The sequence below is a fragment of the Mobula birostris genome, chromosome 12 (assembly GCF_030028105.1).
Source record: "Mobula birostris isolate sMobBir1 chromosome 12, sMobBir1.hap1, whole genome shotgun sequence".
In the NCBI taxonomy this organism is placed as follows: Eukaryota; Metazoa; Chordata; class Chondrichthyes; order Myliobatiformes; family Myliobatidae; genus Mobula; species Mobula birostris.
Genome location: NC_092381.1, coordinates 50,971,752 through 50,997,325, shown reverse-complemented (window position 1 = coordinate 50,997,325; position 25,574 = coordinate 50,971,752). Strand labels below are relative to the sequence as shown.

At 40.1% G+C, this 25,574-nt stretch overlaps 1 protein-coding gene and 1 long non-coding RNA gene across 2 annotated transcripts in view; one reads left to right on the top strand and one right to left on the bottom strand.

Annotated features, from left to right (window-relative positions):
• Window positions 1–1,551: 1,551 nt before the first annotated feature.
• Window positions 1,552–6,982, bottom strand: tal1 (T-cell acute lymphocytic leukemia 1). Its single transcript, XM_072273777.1, has 4 exons — window positions 6,796–6,982; window positions 4,224–4,759; window positions 3,714–3,793; window positions 1,552–3,220 (listed from the first exon to the last, which is right to left on the bottom strand). Exons 2-4 carry the CDS (start codon window positions 4,679–4,681, stop codon window positions 2,799–2,801), a joined length of 960 nt encoding a protein of 319 aa, XP_072129878.1. The 5' UTR covers window positions 4,682–4,759; window positions 6,796–6,982; the 3' UTR covers window positions 1,552–2,798.
• Window positions 6,983–7,075: 93 nt separating this feature from the next.
• The window catches only part of LOC140205914 (uncharacterized), a 62,486-nt gene continuing 43,987 nt past the window's right edge, over window positions 7,076–25,574 (top strand). Inside the window, exons 1-2 of the long non-coding RNA XR_011887997.1 lie at window positions 7,076–7,386; window positions 7,962–8,028. This is a non-coding gene — a long non-coding RNA (uncharacterized lncRNA). The remainder of the gene's footprint in view (window positions 7,387–7,961; window positions 8,029–25,574) is intronic.

The window sequence follows — 25,574 nt, the reverse complement described above, 5'->3', positions numbered from 1 at the left end:
AAGGGTTGCACGAAGGCAGCTTATTATCTGTTCTAGGTGTTTGGACTGAGTTTGTTCATTTACAGTTAATCAAAAGAACATGGCATTAGAACACTAGATGAATTCCTCAGTCAATGACTATTAGGAAGTAATACACAGTTTTATAGTACTATAGTAGTATTTGTGGCATTGTAATTTGTTCTGTATTTCATTTAAATATAACACACTATTTATTACTCAGTTAAACAGTAATTTGTCTTTTTATGCAGTTTTAACTATTTCCATGAAAATTTTGGCTAATTTGTCCTGTTTCAGATGTGTCCCAATTAACCAGAATCCATTGTATTTATCATTCCATTATACTTAAACCGAGGATTCACTGATAGGTTCTTTTTATCTACCAACAATGGGATAAAATTCTGGGGTAAATGCAGATTAAAGCCGGAAACCCAGTGCATGATTTTGAACTGTACATTTGAGGGAAGCAAATATTAAATATTAAGGAGGAGGGTTTAGGAAAAGTGTGAATTCTACTTGAGTATTAAGCATTTGTGCAGATCATTTATATTAGAATAAAACGTTTCTAGGAAAGGTTTGCTGATGAAGAACTACATTGAGTACATTGAGAAACTAACGACTAGGGATTTAATATTCTTGATAAAATTGTTCCTTCATTTGAAATACTGGCAATATCTTTTAATGCTGCATTTTCCATCCTACAGAATTATTCCCTTGAGATAGAACATTCTCTCCTCTGGATGGTGGTGGGAGAAGTTTTGGGCTGCACGGACGGTATTTAGTCCACTTTTTAGAGTTTCCAAACTATTCTCTGAAGTAATAGCTGAAAAGTGAGAGAACTTTATAAGAATCGATCCCTTGAATGGACTTACTGATCTCTGAGCTTGGCCGAAAGTCTGTAAGAACGTGAAATGTCGCTAAAATAAATTTACGCATTATCTGGGTGGACACTTCAATTACAATTCTCAAAAGTTAACAATTGCCATACTGCAAAATATGTTTCGATTTTATGAAGTTTTCGCTGGGGTGTCAGAAAGATATGAAAATTTGGTCGTCTTACACCTACGCCCATAAATGTACTTTGTTGAATAATTTGTAGGAATCTGTGGGGGGGGGGGGAATTGGGGAACAGGGGCGGGGAAATAGCAAAGACCTCCCCACTTCCTACGCAGAGGTCAGGCTTGATTTAATTATCAGATTAGGTGTTTAAGAGGCGGAACAGTATACATCACACGGATAAAGATAAACATGTGCTGCCATTTCATAAATGTGTTCGCTAGCATGGTAGAAATCACGTATTGTATCTCAACCAAGGAGAAAATTATAAAACTTGGAATGCTTCCTGGTATATTGGTCCTCAGCGTGGACACATCTTTACATCTTTGGCAGAATGTAAATGCATTCTCTGAACTTTGTAGTAGATAGACCCAGAAAAAAAATCCAAAGTCAAATTTAAAGATGTCTCTTTAACTCGTAAATTGGATTATGTAATCCACTTCCTTGATTTAAGGAATTGGATTTAAAGGTGTAAGCTAGGCAGAGGAGGCTATTAAGTTAAATTGTATACAATTTATTAAAAGTAAATTCTTGGTAATATAACATTGCATATATTTTACAACAATACGTGATATACATACTGCACGCAAACTTTGCAGCCTCATCAGGCTTTACAAAGGATACCAGTGAGAATCGCCCTGTCAGAATGTACATTGTAATAGTTAACAGGTTTCGTTACCCAATCTCTGCTAACGCAGAAACAAAAAAAAAACACATACAAAATATACTGAAAGTGCAGCGTGAATTATATACTATGGTATTCACAATACATATAGCAGGCAAAAAGCGAACGTGGAAAATAAGGAGTGTACCATGCCTTTTATAGTTTAAAATTAACAACACATTGTCCATCGAATTATTAAATACATGAATTTCTCTTTTGCAGAATGGTAAAGTACTTAGGAAAAATGTCACAATCTGTACCCATAAAAATGCCTGATATTCTAGTTGTTCCGTTGCGCTTAAGTATTGAGCACATGGAATAAATAATAATCATTTCCCATAAGAAATAGAAAACAGGGACCTGTAAATAGCTGCAACAACTCTGATAATACACAGAAAGTGGTTCATTGTTCACTCAAACCACGAAAATATACAAAATAGTTATCCTAGGAAATTTAATTCTTCAAAGATTTAAACCCTCGGTTTCTTTTATTACTTAAATTGCAATATAGCTCAACAATTCACGTGTTTTGTTTTTATTTTGCTTCGTCTTTTAATTTATGAGCTCCCTTATTTCCGCTTAAAGTCCTGGGATCCCTTTTTGGGCGCCCAAATTTTAATGTAAAACAAAGTACCTCTCCCCTGCTCAGTGCTTCTTTGATAAATGATTAGTGTGTCCCGGCTGGTGTGTATGAACTGGTTGTGTTGATATAAAAAGCCTAACATGGGGGAAAATTTTACTGTTTTAAATAAAACTAATCCGGTCGTTTTAGGTTTTCCATGACGTAGCCGCCTTTTCTCTCCATAGACAGTGCTCGAAGCTCGTACAATATTTACATGTACCACGATTTTAGGAAATATTACATTGTCTTTAAACAGATTCATTGATAAATCCGGTAAAATTTAAATCCGAAAGGATAGTCATTTTGTTTTTTTGTACCTGAAAATGTTAGTGATACAGAAAATATCAGAAAATAAAACGCTAATCGATTCGGCAGGCGGTAGTAAGAGTAACAGTCTGTGTTATCTTTCAGCTGCAATTTTCCATTCCCCTTGTCGGCTCTTTTTTTTTTGCAAGGATATCACCGTTGTCCATTGACATCTGGAGGAAGTATGGAGTGATGGTGGTTTCCGTGTCGTGACTCGAGGTGATCGTGCTCTTCGCTTAGACTTCCCGGGCTTCCTGTTCCATCAAAACAGCTTCCACAGCTCGAGTCTGGAGACATCTCCTGCATGTCATCGCTGGGCAGCCTCGTACTGTCCGCCTCTTTAATCTGTAGCCCGCGCTGTTCGCCCTCCTGTTCTTGATCACTCAGGAGTTTGGCCAAGAAATTTATATATTTCATGGCTAGGCGCAGGATCTCGTTCTTGCTCAGTTTCTTATCGGGTGGGTGTGTCGGGATCAGTTTGCGAAGTTCAGCAAAGGCGCCATTGACATTCTGTTGCCTCCACCGCTCCCTGCTGTTTGTGAAAATCCGCCGGACGATTTTGGGCTGCGTGGTACCTGGAAGCAAAAAAAAACCTGGTTTTAACCAAATGCGTCTCAGACATGTGGAAGTGGTCGTCATGACTTAGAGAAATTTAAGGAACTTTATATTAAAGCCGAACGGTCTGTCGTGACTGTCGGAGTATGTGCGCGCACACGTGGCCCCGATTCTATCCCGTGCTTTTTCGGGGTAAATGCACAGAATGTATATGTGAAAACCTGTTGACAGGCGTGAGCGATAAGGAAACAAAATAGGGACTGGCTGAGATAGATTTTAGATGACTGTTTTATTAAAGCACGACTTTATCCTCCTACTGTATTGCTACACGACATTAACTATGAGCCTTCCAGCTTCCGCAGTTTTCCCCTTTGCAAAATAATGCACGACAGACTGTAAGACACATTTCCTATGGCAGTCGCAGTCAGGTGCCTAGCAACTGTATCAACACTCGAGCAGCGATGTGTACGGTTAAAAGATGTGGTAAATCGAAGGCTGAGTGATTGTCCATACCAGTAGTGACTTCCACTTCGTAAGGAGCTGGTCTTCGTTTCGCTCTGTTACTGGGGAACATGTTGAATGGTTCTGGATCACTGGTGTAGCCATTAGAACAAGAAAGGGACATTAGTGATGAGAATCCGGAATCTTATTTATTAAACGTCGACAATCATTTAAAAGAACATGTTCCGAGTAAATAAAATCTAATCGCACAGGTTATTATTTCTTGTATCGATCAACATAATCATGAATAGCGTACATCTGACAGTAAAGATTCGGTGACAAAATTACCACGTCTAAAGCAGTCCTTATTGAATGATCATTACAACGAATAGCATTTTATAAATCACAGTTTGCATTAACTCAATTTATCATCATTTGCTAATCGGAAAGCAATTTTGAACGCGGGTCACATCAATTTGCAATTCAATTGTTGTCATGTACTTGTTAAGCTCCACGATCTTAAAAAAATACTTAGAAAAAATGGGGTTTTCGGATCTAACCAGCTTCCACAACGAGACTGACCTGCTTAGAAGAGGCAGGGTCTGATACTGGGACGTGCTGTTGTACAGCATCGCTCTGGCTGCAGGCAGAGTGAGGTGAGCTGCCGTTAACTGGACCATCCGATTCTCACTGACTGGGCTCTGAAGAGTCAGAGGCACCGGGGGTCTTGACAACTCGGTGGTCGGCACTAAATGAGTAAACGTGCCTTTCTGATCACTCTCATTTATAGGCTGGACCCCTCTTTGCATCAGGTTTATGACGGGCACTTCCGATAGGGGATCAGGGGAGTCGTGCCTTGTTTCCTTGGAAACCCCATCACTTGACGCAGTTCGCTGCTCAGCTTGGACCCGGTGTCCTTCAGTGGATTGGTCTGCAGGCTCGCTCGTGTTTTCCGGTGCCTGGCTGGGGGAATCTTTCTGAACGGGGCTCAGGTCATCGCTGTGATTTTCACCATGATCCAGTCCGACCTTTTCCATCATCGTGTTGAACAGCGGAAATCGTCAATGTCTGAGCTGAGTTCGCGTCAAAGGTTGGAAGAAATGCCGAAGCAACTTCATCTGAAAGAAACATTGCCGTAAGACACAGGGGGAAACAGCTCTCGCGAAAAAGGCGACCTCAATTATTTTTTTTGCACAATAAAGTAAACGCTCTGGCGACTTCGCCAGTACATTTACTGACTTTATAGTCCAACGATCTTTAGGCGCATTAAATGGGAGTAACTACGAATATTATCACCAGCTGTACAATATATCAAAGCCGCTGAAAATGATTTAAGCGTTCTTGAGGTTACAAATATTGATCTGAAGCTTAATATTCAACACAAGCGAATGCAATATACAAATTAACAGTTGCAATTTGCTTTAAAGGGGGAAAAAAGAAGTCAAGTTTCCGTCCGCTATGCGCATCAAAACTTAATGTAAATATAAACTTGGTCATTTCGCCAAGGTGAAAATGTGAATCGATGCGAACTATTCGTGTGCATTTGCTTCGATCGAATCAAATAAGAAACTGCTGTATTCTCCCATTTATAAAACGCATTATATTTCATTACACACCCAAAGTCAAACACTCACGTTTGAGTTATAGGCTACTGGGAGTTATATTCGTTTCTTGCACTAAAGTCGATAGAGACTATCCAGCACCTGCAGCATTCACGTTCTTTTAATCTTCATAGAAAATAAAAGCTCCTTGGACGGATTGAGCTTTTCACAATTTATGGAAAATCAACCGGGATACGTAAACAGTTGATCAATTAAAGATTAGGTTTAAATAGTCCCTGAATTCTAAACATGCAGGACACGTTGTAATCTTTTCAAAATTAATTGTTTACGAGCTCAAAAATATATATGTAATTGTACCCTAAGACCGAACTACTCCACTGTCCAAGGTATTTAAAAGGAGATTAGGATGGCAATTCCGGTTGTAACTGGCACACTTCATGCCATCAGAAAAAGAAACATTCCCTAGAAAGAAAACTGGAAGACAATACTAGCTACAATTATATAATTTACATATATTATATAATAAAATGTGGAGTTTGGTGTAAGGTAACACGAATACGCCCAGCAAAGGAAACACTTCCATCACGTATTTGTTTCGATTTAAAAAAAACATCTTAGAAATATGCGGTGAGCTAACTTCTGTCCCATTAAAATGACATCCAGTCTGACGGTGCCGCATTTAGCAGTTCCGGGCTATGTGTGTATGCCCAACATGAGGCCTCAACGGAATGGAAAGGACAAAATAAACATACGAGCACAATGGGACGAAATGAGTATTTGAGGGGAGCCGGTACTTGTTACCAATATCGATGTTATGATCACAATATTTTACTGCATCTAAATATGCTTGTTCATCTGAAGTGAACACCCAATATTGGGAAAAGTCCAAGCTAAGACAATAATCTATATTTATTGAAACTTTATTTTGTACTGAGTTGTGGCGAGGATGGAACAGGAATAAATCACCTTTAAGATTTCATAACGCTATTCATTAAAAATACCCCCAATCTAATTAAATGTATGATAGTCTGAATCCCCATCAGTTCTCAGAGCGAATTCATAAATAGTGGGCAATTTGTTTATACATTCCTGGAACGAATCCTGGCGAAAACAATCGTCATATGAGCCAGATAAATGTTTATAAATGCCGTTGTTTTTCTCTCTTTCTTCTGGTACTTAATTACTATTGGGATGAACGGTGAAAACCTTCAGATGATCAAAACGGCAATTATGAGAAACTGCTGGATCATAATGCTAAAGAGGCTTCATCTATTTCTGTTACTGCACTACTTTTCCATTAGAAAAATCATCTCTATTTACACAAATCAAATTAAAATATCATTAAAGATTTCATTATACATAATCCATTAGGCAATTAAAAATGTCCCAAGAAAGACTCCGCACTCCTGGGATTATTGCAAACAATGCTTGCAGCCATTTCTATTTTTGATTATTTATTTCGTTGCAATTTTAAAAAGTACTTTTATGTTGCAATTATTTACATTCCATTCGAAATTAGTTATAATTCGTCATCTTAAAGTGTTGAAGAATAAAACGCGCCCTTAAGAGCCAACAATTAGGTAGATACTCACCATCCTCGCTTATTAGAAAAGCGTTAGCAGCCATTTTCAGCCCCCTCCATGGCTGATCTTTGTGCTGTATTAAGTTTTTTTGGCAGCTTATGCTTGGAGAGTGGAGTAGATTTTACATCACGTTCGATTTCCTATTTAGTATGGAGAGCGGAACACTACAGCAATGTGGCCAGGCGAGATAAGAAACCAGCCCAGGCCGCCCTGCCCAGATAAGACAGCCAAGCCATTATTTATGAAATGATTCATTATTATTTGGCAATTTTATCGAGGGAAAGCGGAAAAATATTGCATGGATATGCATAGGAATAACTTTGGAACGCAAGGCATAACAACCTTATATAGATTTTTTTTGTGGCACTAAAAGAGATTGCAGAATAGCAAAATACTCTTGCCTGCCTACCTGAATTGTAATTTATATATGTTTTCTTTGTGGTAATTATCCCATGTTTTCATTAAACTGGAAACACCTACTCAGCCTTTAATTAATTTTAATGACGAATTCAAAGCGTCCACGGGACTGTTCTTTCCCCTCTCTACATCTCTCTCTCCGTGATGGAACCAAACAAAGCCGCTGTTAAGGAAGGACATTGGGTAAAATAGTTTCCCATGTTTCCTCGCCATTTGGAAAATATAGACATTTCCTAGACAGGCATTTTACCATGAGCGGTGTTGAAGGCCGGTATATTTTAAGTCTTAAGAGAAATGATTCCCTATCAGAGATGTGATTACACTGCGATAGGCTAGGACAAATTTAACATTAAGACCAGGAGTGAAAATACTTTATCAAAACCTTAAAGATCACTACAAAGGCAGATTGCTTGATTCTGTTTTAATTACCCGGAATAGCTTTTTGGGGTTAAAATCGTTTATTTCAAAAATGGCAGTTTAAAAAAAATAATCGGAATGAAGCATTCTTAAATGTATCCTGTCAATTATTTTTATTGTACACTTGATTACTGAACACAATTAAGCATGCGATATCAATTAATTATCAAAGTGTAAATTATATAGAATTGAAAGATAAATTTCACATTAGAAACGTAGAGCTTTGAATATAATGCTGAGATGAAATAATTTTCTGAAAGTTGTCAAAGCTGTTTAAGTTAAAGGCGGCCACCATTAGCTTCTAATAATTGGATTTGATGGACGCCTTTATCCAATAATAGGTTAATGGCAAGTCGAGTTTGTAACACAAGTAATCTTTAAAAAAAAGGTTGGATCCGATCTGAACTGGTAAGATTACCTTGATTTATAGAATATTTTCTATGTGTAATTAAGTTGCTACACCAATAATTTATATGGTTGCTAAGGCCAACACGGCAATTTTAAGGATGCCCCAATGAAAAGTAACCCGTTTTTTTGCTGCACTATTATGAGCACAGCCAGTATGAACTTGTAAGTATTTTTTAATCTGTAGGACACGTCGTGCCCATACATTTCTTTATCCAATTTCGAGTCCATTTATTTACTTGTTATAAATATTAATGAGTATATGGTAACTTGGATCTTCTAACAAATTAATGTCCTAACTATTTATTGGAGATTGAAACCTTAGTTTAAAAGAGCCAGGTTCAGCGGCCTGTCTGCTAACATCTGGCATCAAGATCCTAAAAGTAAATGAAACCGCGAACACTTTACCACCCCCCCCCACCACCCTCATCCCTCCACTCCCAAGCCAGAGATCCGCGTCGCCATATCGCGCTCCATGACTGATGTAGCCTACATAGGAAATTTCATGTTGGTTTATCTGTACATTCATATTTTCTGCGTGGGCAACTGCAGCAAAATACAAAATAAAATAGATAGCTGTAAATACAGCTACAGCTTAGCGGGGCTTGTTCCAAAAAGTAATGAATAACTATGAGGTGTAACTGTCTTGAATATCTGGCAGGGTTACCTTATCGCGAATAGCTGTATTTGTAATACCGATGATGCCCATAAGAACTGGGACTAGAGTTATAAATACCATTGAAAACGGGCTTTAATAGGACTGAGAAGGTTTATGTTGGTCCTGTTCTTATTTTTTGCTCTCTGATAAATTGTTGAACTGATTAACTTTGAGAAATATTTAAGAGTCTGACACAAAAGTGACCAATACTTATGAAAAATAAAATTGCCTATCATTAAGACATGAAAACATTGCGTTGCTATCAAATGCTGTAAATTACCATTTTTGCAGAATAACTAAATATTTTCAATCAATTTACTGAAAGAGTGTAAAGTCTATTGTGTTTTCCATGAAGTAAGTTGAAATTAATCGTGAAGATCAATGATTGTGTCTCTAGAATTTGTATTATATTGACAATGGCGTAGAGGAGAATATCTTATTATTTGTATTTATAATTCTCCATTCCACTTGTCGGATTCAGTAATCTAATTGGAAGCCAACACTTTGCACGGGCAGTTACAGTCATTTCGATACAGAATCATTCTGCTGGCTTTTGGGAGATTGCACAGTAAAAATGTTTCACGCATTCCAAGAAACGGATTGGCTCTACGCTCAGCGTTTGCTCTCTGTGCTAGATAGGAATATAGATAAAGTATTTAGTTGGTTGTATCTTCTAAAAATGTGTTATTAATTTCGCGGTATACAGCACGAACAAACTGACATTATTACCCCACAGAAAGAAGAGTTGTTCTACACTCCAGGAGAAAACGAAGATCGACATTGTAATTCTCGGTCTAAACAATGGGATGGATCCCTCAAAGTAGCTTAGCCGTCGTTAAGAAATAAAGGCGTTTATAAAGTGTTTCTTCCACCACGAACCCGACCCTAGAGGAGCTTGTATTGAATAAGTCCAATCATTTTAAATCGCTGTTTGACTAATATTGGTTTTTCGCGATGTGGGTATCTTTGCAAAGGTTAGTAATGATGACCCATGTCTAATTGTTCTTGCTAAAATGATGGTAGCCGCCTTCTGAAGCCACTGCAATTCTTTCAGTTTAACGTACCTTCACGAAGCTGTTGTGGAGATCCAGGAGACAAGACCATAAAGCTAAAAGATATAGGAGCACAATTAGGCCATTCGGCCCATCGAGTCTATGGCTACAGCTGCTCAGACAAATTGGCTGGGGAATAGCAATCCAGGTTAGAATTAGGATTCGCAGTCCAAAAGGAATATTTTCAGGTTAGAATGGAAGTCTGCTGGTGTTCCTTGTAGCTGCTACTATTGCTCCTTTTGGTAGAGGACATCGAAGTTTAGGGTGAAGGTGTAGGAGTAGCTAAGTGAATAATTGTGGTATATTTTGGAAATGCACATTTCTCTGCCAGCATGGTCAGTTAAGTATTTAAATTGCTTTGGATTGTAAACAAATAGGTGGCAGTAGCTTGAGTTGTGTTGGGATTCCTCAGTGTTTGTTGAAGTGCACTCATTCAGGAAAGTGGATTTCCTACGTAGAGCTGGTGCTCCATCACACTCCTGACTTGAGCCTCGTAGATGGTGGAAATGCATTGGGGTGTGAGGAGATGAATCACTCACTCCAATATACCTGCCTCGAACCACCTCTTGTTGCTAAAGCCTTTATGTAGTTCAGTTTTACAGTCATGGAGTAATTCAGCTTGGAAATAGACCCTTTAGCCTTTAGCCCAACTTGCCCATGTTGACTATAGTGCACAATAAGCTAGTCCCATTTGCCCTCCTCTGGAACTGCTTGGCCAGAGACGTGGCTAGTTTTGAAGCACCAGCCATCAATGCCATAGACTGGATATCATCTAATTCCCTCTGTTATGTTCAATCCATCACTCTCAAACTTTATCTATAACCAATGAAAATCTTTGGAGGAAATTGCAGTGGGTCTTCCATTCACTGAACATGGTTGCAAATTCTTCATCCTTTTCTTCAGCACACACATGCTGGGCTCTGCAGTAGCTTGGATTGTCAATGCTCTTGGATCCATCTCCTCTTCCCTTTAGCTGATTCATTTTCCATCACAGTTCATGATTGATGTGGCAGTTTTATCTCATTCATTATATGTGTGAATGCTTGGTTCTGTCTATTGCATGGTGCGTTTACTCTTCATCATAGAAATAGTTCTGCATTGTTATCTCATAGGATTGACTCTCCATTTTTACATAACCCTGATGCTGCTCCAAGTATGTTCTTTCACCCTCCTCATTGAACCAAATGGGTTTTGGCTTGCTAGAAATGGCAATGTGAAGGGTATTCCAGGCCATCAGGTGGTCTACATTTTTGCTGCTGCAGATAGTCAACACCTCTTTAAGGTGCTAGGAAATCAGTTGTGAATGGTTCCCAATTACCATATTAGTTCATACAACACAATGGAGAGCATTGTTAGTGTAATGCCGAGACTTGTGCTGCAATGGAATGAATATCTTTGCCACCTCACAGGACTGTGGCCCATTCTATTTGTATTACTTTCAAAGCTGAACTTTAACATCCCAGTCATAATCACAAGTAATTTTATTTGAAGAGGTGCAGTCGACGTTTCAGGCCGAGACCCTTCATCAGGATGAAGGGTCTCAGCCTGAAACGTCGACTGCACCTCTTCCTAGAGATTCTGTCTGGCCTGCTGCGTTCACCAGCAACTTTTATGTGTGTTGCTTGAATTTCCAGCATCTGCAGAATTCCTGTTGTTTTAATTTTATTTGAGCTCTGTTACATGAGTATCCTGTACCCTTCAATATGTTTGTCTTTTTTTGTCTCCGCAAAAAGATATATTTTATCAATATCTCATGTAGCCTGCCAAGTAGGGAGGAAATGCTAAACCATAATATTACTTACTGAGTCATAAATGAATTGGCAAATATACAACAATCTGTGATGGAAGGCAAACCATGTTTGATTAGCTTAGGCAATGGACTAGCTAAAAATGGATATTTCTACCAACATGTGCATAACAAGGCTTGAAGTGGCATATTGGTGCAATATGGCAGGATTGCTGATTTATCAAAAGTACCAATATTAGGAAGTAGTGATAAACCCTGAAGCCATCTGGTCCACTTATGTGACCACCTGGTCACCTAGCACTAATGTAAAAGATAGCAGAAATCTGCTGAGGGCCCAGCAGGCACAGAGTCTTCAACCATCAAAGCACTTAACTGGTAAGGTCATCATTTATGCCTATTAGATTTTGAATAAAGTGAAACCATATAGGCTAAAATACTCAAAATAAATTCAATTAATAAAGTAATTTTTTGTTGAGTACTTTGGAATATTTGAAGAACATAGAAAGCATGCTCGTTAATGTAAGTACCTAACCTACCAATCATGTGGTAGCACTCCAATGCATAAAAGCATGCAGGCATAGTCACAAAGTTCAGTTGTAGTTCAGACCAAGCATCAGAATGGATGTGATCATGACTTTGACCATAGAATATTATTGGTGCAAGACAGTGATTTGAGTATCTCAGAAGCTGTTGACTCACTGGGATGTCCATGAGCCACAGTGTCCAGCACTTACAGAGAATGGCACGAAAAGAAAAATAAATCATCCATTGAGCAGCAGTTCTGTGGGTGAAAATACATTGTTAATGAGGTAAGTCAGAGAAGAATGATTAGACTGTTTCAAGCTAACAGGAGGGTGACCGTGTAGGATAACATAATTGTGAGAAATGTACATAACTCACACCACAGACATTGAGTTGGGGTTTTGCTTTAAGGGGCTTGTTTGACATAATTACATTTTTACATAAAAAAGTTTTTTAGCGTGTTTTTCTCTCCCTCAGTAAGCCTGGTCAACAAGGCCCCTAACACAAAGTATGCCCATGGCTGTGAAACAGACATCGGTGGACCTGTACTTCTACCGTGCTCACTTTGGTAGGAATGCTGGGAAGTGCTGACTGCCGTGCAGCTTCAACAGCGCCAGTGCATCGGGACCTCAGAGGTTTGTGAACTCCATGGGTTCCAGCTGCCAGGGTCATCTACTGTTCATTATGGACACCCTTTTAGGGCAATGTTTCCTGTGTGACTTGGGTGCTCAAGTGAGTGTTGCCTATTGATGAAAAGGCAAAGAGTGACGAAACCTCACTGGAAACTGTCAACGCCAGTAAGATCCAGACTTATGGGGCACAACAGGTGAATTTCTGCTTCAGTGGACAACGCTATACATTGGGCCTCATCTGGCTAAAGTGCCTAGTCCTCTGCTCGGTGCAGATTTCCTGTGTGTCCAAGGACTATTAGTCGATCTTAAGAACTGCCGGCTTGTGGTTGTCAAGGACTTTGGGTTGTTAACCTGCTCCCCCAGTAAGCTCCCCACAACAACTCTGTCAAGCACCTGAGAGCTTACTCGACCGCTGGGTGAATTCCCAGACCTCACCAAGCCCATATTCCCCACTATAGTTGCAAAACATGGGGTTCAACACCACATTTCCACAACTGTTCCACTAGTTCATATATGCATGTGTAGACTAGACCCAGAAAATCTGGCAACTGTGAAGGCTGAGTTACCAACATGTAGAGACTTGGCATTGTATGCCAGTCAAATAGCCCCTGGGCTTCACCCGTCCATATGGTTCCTAAGTCTGATGGTGGTTGCTGCCCTTGTGGTGATTACCGATGCCTTAATGAGACCACCACCTTGGAGATTGTCACCCAGTCCTACTCATTCAAGACCTTTCGGCACGTATGATGGAAAGTCAATTTTTTTCAAAGTCAATCCAGTTAGGGGCTACTATCGGGTGCCTGTCTGTTCAAAGGATATTCCCAAAACAGCTGTGATAACCCTGTTTGGCCTTTTTGAGTTTCTGTGTATGCTGTTTGGATTGAAAATTGCAGCACAGACTTTCCAATGGCTGATGAACTCTGTATAAAAGACAGATTTTCTTTTTGTTTACCTGGATGACATACTTGTCGCCAGTGCGTCTAAATCCGAACATGTATCTCATCTCCGTGCACTTTTCGAACACTTAAGCCATCATGGGTTGGTTATTAACCCTGCTAAATGCCAGTTTGGGTTGTCAACCATTGACTTTCTCAGCTATCATATTTCTGCAGAAGGTGCAAAGCCCCTCCCGTCAAAGATAGCTTTCCCATCACCCCATACTCCTAAACTCCTAAACAACACCCCATACTACAGGAGTTTTTAGGCATAGTGAATTTCTATTATTGCTTCATTCCATGAGCAGCTGAACCTATGCTGCCCCTGTAGAGTGTACTAATCAAGTGTTTGACTGGTCAGGGGATATAACCCAGGCATTTGATGATACCAAGCAAGTTCTTTCTAACGCAACCCTAATGGCATATCAACTCCCCAATGCATGCATAACCATCATAACTGAAGCCTCAGACTATGCTATGGGTGCTGTGCATGAGCGGCTAGTCAGAGGTGTGTGGCAACTGCTCACCTTCTTCAGTCAGCAGCTCTGTCTACCCAAAAGGAAGTACAGCATGTTTGACCATGAGCTTCTCGGTCTCTTATCTGGCTGTCATTTTCATTTTCTTCCAGAGGGTCACCATTTCACAGTGTTCATTGACTACAAAACCCCTCGTGCACGTGATGGCCAAATTAGCAGACCCTTGGTCTGCACGGCAGCAATGCCACCTGGCCAAGTTAACAATGGATGTACAACATATCAAGGGTTAAAATAATACCATGGCCTGTTGCTTCTCACAGCCAGCCACTGAGGCTGTATACATAAGGGTTGACTATGCCGGCATGGCGGCTGACCAAGTTCCTGACCCAGAGGTCCTGTCTTACTGAACAGCAGACATGAGCATGCAATTGGCTGACATTAAGTTTGGGAAGCTGGGGTTTCCCTCCTGCGCGATTTCTCAACCAGTCGCCTTCCTCCTATTGTGCCTGCATACTGAAGAAAGACTGTTTTCAACTCCTTACATGGTCTCTCACATCTGGAGCAGAAGGCCTTGCAAAAACTGCTTGCTCTAAAGTTTGTTTGGCATGGCCTCCCTCTTCCCCCTTCCCACGTTTTCACGCACCTTCTGACATTGAAACTATGCCACCAGATGGTCAGAGGTCATCCCTCTAGTATAGACAACGGCCGCAGATGTGGCTCGGGCGTTCATCAGCACCTGGGTTGCTCGGTTTGGCACCCTATCTGATGTTTCCTCTGACTGTGGACCTCTGGGCTGCAATGGCCCAGAACCTTGGCGTTAGGATACATCACATCATGGCTTATCACCTGCAGTCCAATGGCGTATGCAAGCAGTCTCACCGCCCCTTAAAGGCTGCTCTGCGGGCTTCCCTGACCGATGAGTGTTGGCATGAACATCTCCCATGGGACCTGCTGGGGCTCAGTATTGCTCCAAAAGAGAACCTGCAGTTATTCATGGCTGAGTCGGCATATGGGCAGCCATTACGAGTTCAAGGTGATTTCTTTCCTGATGCCATGACTGCCTGGTCAGCCTCTCAACAGCGTTCCTTCCTCCTTAGTAAATTCAATCCCTTTTCACCTACTCCTACCTCCCATCATAGCGTACAGCACCCTTGGGTCCCCGTTGATCTATGTTCCACCTCATTTGTTTTTTGTCCACCATGACACACACCATCATCGCCTTAGGCCCCCTTATGATGGCCTATTCTACATTTTGGAACAGGGCGACAAGACTTTTATCATACATAAGAAGGCTAAACCTGAGCAGATTTTGGTAGATCACCTTAAACTGGCCCAACAAGATTTGGAGTATTCCGCTGCCCTGCCCCTGACATCGTAATGTGACCACGTGAGTGTTAATGCACCTCTGCATGAGACAGAGGCACTTGCTGTTCCTTCACCCATGGAATCCAGGACCCAAGTGGGCTGGGGTGGGGGAGAACTGTGTAGGGTAGCATAATTCGGAGAAATGTACATAAATCACAACTGCCATTGAGTTGCAGTCTTGCTTTAAGAGGCTGGTCTGACATGATGACATTATTATGTAAAAGATTTTTTAGCGTGTTAGTCCTGACGAAGGGCCTCAGCCTGAAACGTCGACTGTACCTCTTCCTGGAGATGCTGCCTGGCCTGCTGCGTTCACCAGCAACTTTTATGTGTTTAGCGTGTTGTGTAGGTTTTGGAGTTATATAGTATGTGTAATGGGTTTCAGTAAACATAAAATGCTTCGAATCGTTTTATCTTTGGAAACCTAAAACAGTAACTCAAATAACCATATGTTACAACAGTGGTGATTAGAAGAGCATCTCGGAAGGCATAGCATGTCAAGCCTTGAAGTGAGTGGGCTACAGCAGCAAAAGACTACAAACATACACTCAGTGGCAACTTGATTACATATGGAGGTACCTAATACATCTGCCAGTGAGTGTAGATGTACATTGATTATCTAAGTCTTTGTCAGTCTAATAACATGAAGAGAATGTTTTCATAATGGGGAAGTCTAGGACCAGAGATCCTCAGAATATGACATCCCTTTAGAACACAGATGAGGAGGGATTTTTTTAGTCTAACTTCATTGCTGTGGATGGCTGTGGAAGCCAAGTCATTCAGTATCTTTAAAGTGAGGGTTGAAATGTTCTTGATTAGTAAGGGCATCAAAAGGTTGCAGAGAGAAGGCAGAAAAATGGCGTTGAGAAGGATAATGAATCAGACATGATGGAGTGGTGGATCAGACTTGATGGGCCAAAAGGGCTAATTCTGCTCCTATAATGTCTTTATGGTCTTATAGTTTAGAATTATTGACTCAGACTTTGTAGATAACAACCAAGGACTGCTGCCCACAAAAATTTTCTATCTGTGCAACATAGATTTTCCTTAATTCAAAGTAACTTTTAATCTTGCCATTTGTGACAGCAGCTGAGAACTCTTCAATCAGTTTGAAGAAATCTCAGAAGTAGCAAACCAGAATGTAGAAAACAAGTATCATAATTCATAGTAATATCAATTTCTAGAAACAGCATTAGTAATTGAATTAAGATGAAAGATGAAACATGCTAGTTTGATCATATGAGAAATCAGGTAGTGATGGACTGATTGCTCTGCAATCAAGCTTGACCTCACTTCTGTATGTAACATCGATCGATTTTGTATACAGTTTGTACTTAACTATCCTTCCACACTTTGCAATTTACTAAAGAAATTTTCCTGGATTTCTTTTTATTTTTAAGAGATTGCTTAAATTTTTGTCATTAATCTGATTTTCTCTCTTCTATTAATGTAAATGTTCTAATTAATTTGCCTTTTCTTCTACGGATGACAGTTTGTTGTGAGTCCAGACGTGCACCCATCCTGTCTCCAATGTTGCGATGAAAACTTCTAAAAGTTGTAGAATTTTAAAATGTCATCCTGATGGAATTATTATTTTTTTCAGTGCCAGTGAGAGTGGATGAGTGATAGGACAGGAAGGAGGTCAGTGATTATTAAACAGAAATTAAAACTAAGTAAACTATTAAACATCTGAGACCTCGAGCATAATATATTCAGTGAGAATAGGAGGTGATGTTCACATCTAACCAATGATTTGTGGTCAATTTCATCTGCAATAACTGCAGTTCCATTCCCTGTGGAGCAAAAATGGATCATTGGCATCAATAATAGGATCTCTGCATTTAATTGTGCGGGCATGGATGCCAGAAGTTGTTATCAATTTCACACAATAACACTGGTGGGTACAGATAGTTACACTATCAATGTAACTGCAACTCCGGGCTAATGTGTTATCACCCATTTCTCCAATGAACATGTTGTAGTTCTATTAACTGTTCCCTTCCCCGTTAGGTGTTATACACATTCAAATCTCAGCAGTATTTGTCAGCAGTCTAGGTAGATCACAGTTAAAACTCTGCCTCTCACATGCTCAAGCTTGGGCACACACATGCACACAACTCCGTAAGGGAGGAGGATTCTGATACTCTTCATTGCGAATCCAAACTTGCCAAGCCACCTGTGGGATCTTAATTGCACTCTCAAGGTTAGATGAGCACAGACCAGAGATCAAATCTAAACTTTCTTAACGTCAGCTTTCTTTCTCCATTAGGGATTAATCATGAGCCTTCATATACTGTTGAAACAATTACATTTTGCACATATATGTTTCAAGAATAGTCTAAATGTCTTCAGTTATTATAACTTCATATTGATAAGACACTCCCACCAAGAAGTTTGGAATGATAACTACTTTCTTGTTGTGTCACTTGGAGTACCTGTTAAAGTCACATCACAAACAAAACCCTTAACTTTTCCAGCTTGTCAGTCAATCAGTGTCAAAGGCTCTTGTTTCCCAACCCAAATGTATGAAACATACAGTGAAAGAGACAGAAGATAAGTTAACATATAAAAGTGTGAGTTCCATTCCAGTATAGTGGAACCTTCACAGTTCCTGACCAAAATCTTACCCTTCCACCCCTGCAGAACAGAAATCTTCTATTGGAAGCAAGAAGGGAAAAATGATTTGGAAATTACTGGAGTATCACATCTTATGACAGGTGTTATCAATTAGTATTGTGTTCCCCTTTCTCTTTAGGCAGTGTTAATTTTGAGATGTAAGCTGCTGGAAGCTTAAATTGATAATGGCACTGTATTCAGCAGGGAAAATGGCCCTTTGGTCCCCGACTGTGTCAAAAATAAAGACAATTTAAATCGCACAACTGCCTGCATGAGGTCTACATCTCTCAATTTCCTGTCTATTTGTGTGCCTCAAAGTATTTGTTTCCAACACCCTCCCTGGCAACATGTTCCAGCAAATTCCACTTCCAATTTTAAAAAATACTCTGTAAATTTCCTATAATTTTCCCCTTCCCCACAACCACCCCCCCCACCAACCCCACTTCCCAGCTTTAACACTCTACCCTGTAGTATTTGAGAATTCCATGATGGGAAGAAGACTATGACTACCTACCCTATCGCTGCCGCTCATCATTTTTTATACCTCAATTTAATCATTCCTCAGCCTCTGACACACCTAAGAACACAATCCTATTTTGTTGAACCTGTCATTACAGTTAATACTCTCTGATCTAGGCAACATCCTGGTGAACCACTCCCATACCCTTCCCAAAGCCTCCACAACTTTCCTGTAATGTGGTAATCAGAAATGTATATACATTACTCCAAATGTGCCTAACTAAAGTTTTATATGGGTGTAACATGACCTTCTGAATTTTACACACAACAACCTGACCAGTAAATGAAGGAATGTTGTATCCCTTCTTTACCACCCTTCCTACTTGTATCGCCACTTTCAAGGTGTTATGGACTTGCATTCTGGAGTTCTTCAATGCTCCTAAGGATCCTGATACGGATTGTATAGTTTCCTCTTAACTTTCACTTCCTACATTTCACTTCCTCACACTCCTACAGATTAAACTCCATCTGCCTTTTCCCTTTCTACATTTCCAGCTAGTATATATCCTGCTGAATCCTTTGACAAACTTTCTTATTATTATCCAGCATTCTGCCAATTTTCATGTTGTCTGTAACCTACATTTTCATCCAAATCATTTATATATATATATATATTACAAACAACAGAGGACACAGCACCGGTCCTTGTGGAACACCACTGGTCACAGTCAGAACAGTAGCCCTCCATCACTACACAAGAGATTCTGCAGGTGCTGGTGATCCAGAATAACACACACAAAATGCTCGGTCCAATAGCAGCTATGAACAGAAATGAAGTGTTGGCATTTTGGGCTAAAACCCTTCAAGAGAAGGGTCTCAGCCCAAAACGTCAACTCTTTATTTCTCCCCATAGATGCTGCCTAAGCTGCTGAGTTCCTCCACCACCAACCTCTGCCAAGTTCATTTCAAACACATTCTTGCAAATCTCCATGGATCCCATCAGCCCATCATGAGCGGCCTTGCTGAAACTTTACTAAAGCCCATGTGTATATCATCCATTGTCATACCCTTATCAATCATCTTCGTCACCTCCTCAAAAACTCAATGGTTTATAAAGAATAGAGTAAATGATGAGGGAAAAAACCAAGTTTAACTGAAGTCAATATCTGTGCTTAAAGAGCAATGGGTTGGGAGGGGAATTGAAGGGGGAATTTATGGATTTGGAACTGGGTTGGAGGTTAACTACTTTTATTATGAATTCACATTGGAAGCCTGAAGTCGACTTGTTGGTCTGGTGGCGTTTAGGTTGTCACCTTCAATAAGACAATCACTCATTAAGGACAATATTAATGGAGGGACCTTTGATGAGAGCAGGCAGATTTCCCAGAACTCACCAATCTAATCACAGCCAGAGTGTACCACTGGATTGCTTTAGTGTAATCCAACCTCAAGTCACATTCTATGTTTACACAAGGATGTTGTGCAAGAAAGATGATTAGAAAACTTGGAGATATATTTTTAGTCAATGGAGAAAAAATTGATAATGCTGTTCAGTTGCCTAACTTTAACATTGACTGTCTTAAAGTGTAGGTCGCTGTGGCCAAATAAGAAAAATTGTTATGTATGGTGCCTTCCTTTTGCCTCAGAGGGTGACACAATTGCGGCGGTCAACTGGCAACTATCCATCAATGACCCACAGCTGCACTGAAGGGAAGTGTGCAGTTCCCAGCACAAACGTAGAAGATATGTTCCTCAAATACATCTAAGCAGTGTTACTTCATCACGTTGCATGAGTTGCAGAGAGGCATTTGTAGCTGGGATAAGATGTCTGTATAATGGATTTAGTAGTCACAATTTTGCATTGATTATCAAAGCATTCCCATCCCAGGACCCTAACAGGTCACAATTAGAAACCTCTACATGATTTCCCATTTATTGGTATACTCTTGTACAAGATAGGAACTCAAAGGATTTTCTTCCAGAGAAGCAAGTTAGACAACTTTGCCTCTAATGAAACCAGATGGGATAGGCAAATGTGTGTGTTCACTACACCAGCTGAATTACAATGAGTGCAAGGACTCATTGATTATGGAAACACCACTATCTGAGTTTTCTTCATCTTTCTGTGCAGATACAGATGTGCACATGGTTGTATGGCAGCTGGCTTGACTTTTAGCAATTCACAGGTAGATAGATAGGGTCATAATCTTTCCTGTAGATAGGTGACCAAAACTGCACATAATGCTCCAAATTAGGTTTCACCAACATCTTAGAAATATAGAAACATAGAAAACCTACAGCATAATATAGGCCCTTCGGCCCACAAAGCTGTGCTGAACATGTCCTTACCTGAGAAATTACCTAGGGATACCCACAACCCTCTATTTGTCTGAGCTTCACATACCTGTCCAGGAGTCTCTTAAAAGACCCTATTGTATCCACCTCCACAACTGTTGCCAGCAGCCCATTCCACGCACTCACCACTTCCTGCATTAAAAAAAAATTCCCCTGATATCTCCTCTGTACCTACTTCCAAGCACCTTAAAACTGTGCCCTCTCATGCTAGCCATTTCAGACTTGGGAAAAAGCCTCTGACTATCCACACAATCAATGCCTCTCATCATCTTATACACCTCTATCAGGTCACCTCTCATCCTCCATCGCTCCAAGGAAAAAAGGCCGAGTTCACTCAACCTATTTTCATAAGGCATGCTCCCCAACCCAGGCAACATCCTTGTAAATCTCCTCTGCACCCTTTCTGTGGTTTCCACATCCTTCTTATAGTGAGGCGACCAGAACCGAGCACAGTACTCCAAGTGGGGTCTGACCAGGGTCCTATATAGCTGCAACATTACCTCTAGCTCCTAAGCTCAATACCATGATTGATGAAGGCCAATGCACTATATGCTTTCTTAACCACAGAGTCAACCTGCACTGTAGCCTTGAGTGTCCTATGGACTTGGACCCCAGTTGTGTAATCTTGTACAACTTCCACATAACATCCCAACTCCTGTACTCAATATTTTGATTAAATAGAATCAGAATCAGATTAATATCACCGGTATACATCATGAAATCTGTTGCTTTGCAGTACAGTATATTGCAATATATAATCATAAAAAAACTATAAATTACAATAAGAAATGTGTATTGAAGATTACATTAAGTCAGTAGTGCAAAAAGAGAGCAATAGAAAAAAAAAGTGTGGTAGTGTATTCAGAAATCTGATGGTGGAGGAGAAGAAAACGTTCCTGAATTGTTGAGTTGTGTCTTTGGGCTCCCGTACCTCCTCAATGATGGTAGCAATGGGAATAGGGCATGTCCAGTATGATTGAGTTCATTAATGATGGACCCTACCTTTTTGAGGCATCGGCTTTTGAGGGTGTCCTCAATGCTGGGGAGACTAGTAGCCATGATGGAGCAGGCTGAGCTTACAACTTTCTGCAGCTTCTTCCAATCCTGTGCATCGGCCCCTATAAGCCAGGTGAGATGCATCCATTTAGAATGCATCTGTAGAAATTTGTGAGAGTCTTTGGTGACAGTCTCCTGAAACTCCTAATGAAGTATAGCCACTGTCATGCCTTCTTTGTAATTGCATCAATATGTTAGACCTAGGACACCCAGGAACTTGAAACTGCTCACACTTTCCACTGCTGATCCTTCGGCGAGGATTAGTATGTGTTTCCTCAACATCCCCTTCTTGAGGTCGACTGACATTGAGTGTAAAGTTGTTGCAATACCACCCAACCAGCTGATCTATCTTGCTCCTGTATGCCTCCTTGTCAGCTTGCGAAATTCTGCCAACAATAATTGTGTCATTGGCAGATTTATAGATGGCACTTGAGTTCTGCCTAGCCACACAATCGTGTGTGTAGAGAAAGTAGAGCAGTGGGTTAAGCATGCATCATCCTTGAGGAACACCAGTGCTGATTATCGGCGAGGCAAAAATGTTATTTCTGATCTGCACCGACTGTGGTCTCCCACTGAAGAAGTCCAGGATCCAGTTCCAGAGGCCCAGGTTTTGGAGTCTGTAGATTAGAACTGAAGGTATGATTGTGTTGAATATTGAGCTGCAATCAATAAACGGCAGCCTGATGTAAGTATTGCTATTGTCCATGTGACCTAAGGCCAAGTGGAGAGACAGTAAGACTGCATCTGTTGTAGACCTATTGTGGCATTGGAAGCTACTGTGCCAAAGCTCTCTTTATAACCATATACACCTGTGATGCCACTTTCAAGGAATTATTGATCTGTATTTCCAGATCCCTCTGTTTCACCGTGCTCCTTAGTGCCCTACTGCTCATTGTCCTATCCTGATTTGTCCTCCTAAAGTGCAACACCTCACACTTTTTCTGCATTAAAATCCATCTGCCATTTTTTAAACCCATTGTTCCTGCTGGTCCAGATCCCATTTCAAGCTTTGTTAATATTCTTCACTGTCCACTTCACCCCCAATCTTGGTGTCATCTGCAAATTTGTTGATGCAGTTAACCACATTAACATCCAAATCATTGGTTATAGATAACAAAAGCAATGAACCCAGTTCCCATGATGGACCTTGTCAAATGCCTTGCTAAAGTCCATGTAGACAACATGACTGGTCTTTTCTCCATTAACATTTCGAGTAACTTCCTCAAAAAACTCTATAAGATTGATTAAACACAACCTACCATTCACAAAGTCATTCTGACTATACCTAATCAGTCTCTGTCTATCTAAATACTATATCTTGTTCCTTAGAATACCTTCCAATAACTTGTGCACTACTGATGTCAGGTTTACCAGCCTTTAATTTCCCAGCTTATGCTTTAAGCTTTTCTTAAACAATCGAACAACATTAGCTATCCTCTAATCCTCCAGCATCTTGCCCATGGCTAAGGACATTTGCTATGAATACCTTTGCTATGGTTCCTGCAATGTCTCCACTAGCCTTCCAAAAGGTCCGAGGGAACACCTAGGGCTAATTTGAGGAAACCTTGTAATCTGTAGGGTAAAGTCCAAGTCAAATGGCTCTCCATCCCCAAACAAAAAAAAACAGAAATAGCTGATGAAATTAGTCTGTAAAGCAGCATCTGTGGAAAGAAGAAATAGTTAGCCTTTTGGGTCAATGGCTGTTGCTCAGATCTTAATCATCATTCTTTGCTGTATCAGGAAACCAAATGTTTCCCAAGTCCAAGAAAAGTGCCCAAGATGTGATTAACATTCTTTGGGTTATTCATTGAATCCTTAGGTTGCAATATACCATCAGAACCCTGCACAATAGTTGTTGAAACTGTAAACAGAGTTAAATCCTTTGAGAATTTTATAAACTGAATCATGAACTATTTATTTTCTGTAGTCTGGCAATATTGCATATGAGTTTCTGAAACAATGAACTTAGGAACAATAGAAACTGAAAGCATGCACCTAACAACTATCGGAAAGTTAAATGTGTCAGGGCTTTGGTTCAGGCTGATATTTCCTTCCTTCTTCTGGGGCAGCCTCCCACAATTATGGATGGCCTGCCTCCACTCAAGTTTTGAGGTGACTGATGAGGCCAATATGGGAACTACAGATTCTTCCACAAATGGCAGGAAGTGGCTGATGGAGCAAGTAGGTAGATAGTTTGTGAGGTGGTGCAACTATGTCTGCCAATTGTATAGGGCTTGTCTGTGGACTTACTACATGCATCAAGGTTCCTAGGATTCAGTGTGGATGCTGAACTTGTTCAAGGAAGCTCTGAGCACATCCTGCAATCTATTTCTCTTATTTCCTAGTAATCATCGCCCACAGCGGAGACTGGAGTAAAGGATAGTTTTCGGAGATTGATATTGGACATTGTGAACAACATGGCCTGCTCAGACAGCCTCATGAAATTGACTGGTTACTGCAAGGATGTTGGACTGGAAAATAATACTGACAATATTTGCATTTTTTTCCAGTGAACTTGGAGGACTTTGTGGAGACATCAGTATGTCCAAGCAGTTTTATGTAATTCAAGGTTACTTAAAGCACCTTGCTAATTATTTTTGTTTGTCTATCTTGAACATAAAAGGTATTTTCTTGCAAAATTGCCTACCTTTTAAATGCTAAAAATATGAAATTCAGAGCTTATCAAGATCTCTCTGTAAATATTGTACTGGTTGTTTTATTGGTCATAGGCTGTCTTAGCTAGTTGATAAAAAATAGTAAATTCCCTTTGAGAGACTAAGGAGATTCTGTTCCTGTCATCATTATCCCTTCTTAGAAACTAGAAGCAGTACTTTGCTTTTCAATAACTTTTATCTTTAGCTATAAATTTGTGAAAATTAATATTCTACATTTTATGGTTTTCATCTCTTCAATTTAATCACTTTATGTAAAACAATGCAAAAAGTAGTACTTAAGGTATATGCAATGAAGCTGCAGAGTTTATAGTAATATGCTCCAACAAGTATGCTGAAATACAGATACAATAACTCACTTAATTCAATAAAACCATGAGCTGATCGGTATTTTCAAAGAAAATTACAGGAAGTCAAAGAGTATCTACATTCCCTAAGGACTCTGAAGGACTGATATTATTTGAATCTGCATCAGTAGCTGGATTTAAGAAGTTTTTCTTAACCATTCTGATGTGTTGCTTGCAATAAAGATTAAAAATAACCTAACTGCCCAACTTCTGTGGGTATCCTTTTGACTTTAATCTGAAAATGTTTTGCATCCTGGAAATGTTCAATGCCTTTGCTGCACCTAGAGAAGTCAAAACATAGAGATCTTTAAGTTATGAGAAACAAACTTCACAACATTGCTATTTTAATTTCTGGATCTTCCCCGAGATCCTCATCAGGAATCTGGAGCTTCTCTTACGTTCTGCATGTAAAGCTTCAGTCCTCAGCTCAGTATAGGCTTCAGACCACTGCAATGCTTTCAATTTAACTTTTGGCTCTTCTTCCCCTTGAACTTGAGCAGTTGACGGGTGCACAGCATCAAAAAACAAACTTTTTTTTTTCCCGAGCCATAATTTCTAAGGGCTTCTATTATGTTCATGTAGACAGCATTAAATCTCGTTCTAATAATCTGAGTACCTCACCAGACCATAAGACATAGGAGCAGAATTAGATCATTC

Coding starts and splice junctions, on each gene's coding strand:
- tal1 (XM_072273777.1), bottom strand. CDS start 4,681: ATGATGGAAAAGGTCGGACTGGATCATGGTGAAAATCACAGCGATGAC. Junction 3,794..4,223: donor ACCCTGCCTCTTCTAAGCAG/GTCAGTCTCGTT, acceptor TGGCTACACCAG/TGATCCAGAACCATTCAACA. Junction 3,221..3,713: donor CGAAGTGGAAGTCACTACTG/GTATGGACAATC, acceptor TTTTGCTTCCAG/GTACCACGCAGCCCAAAATC.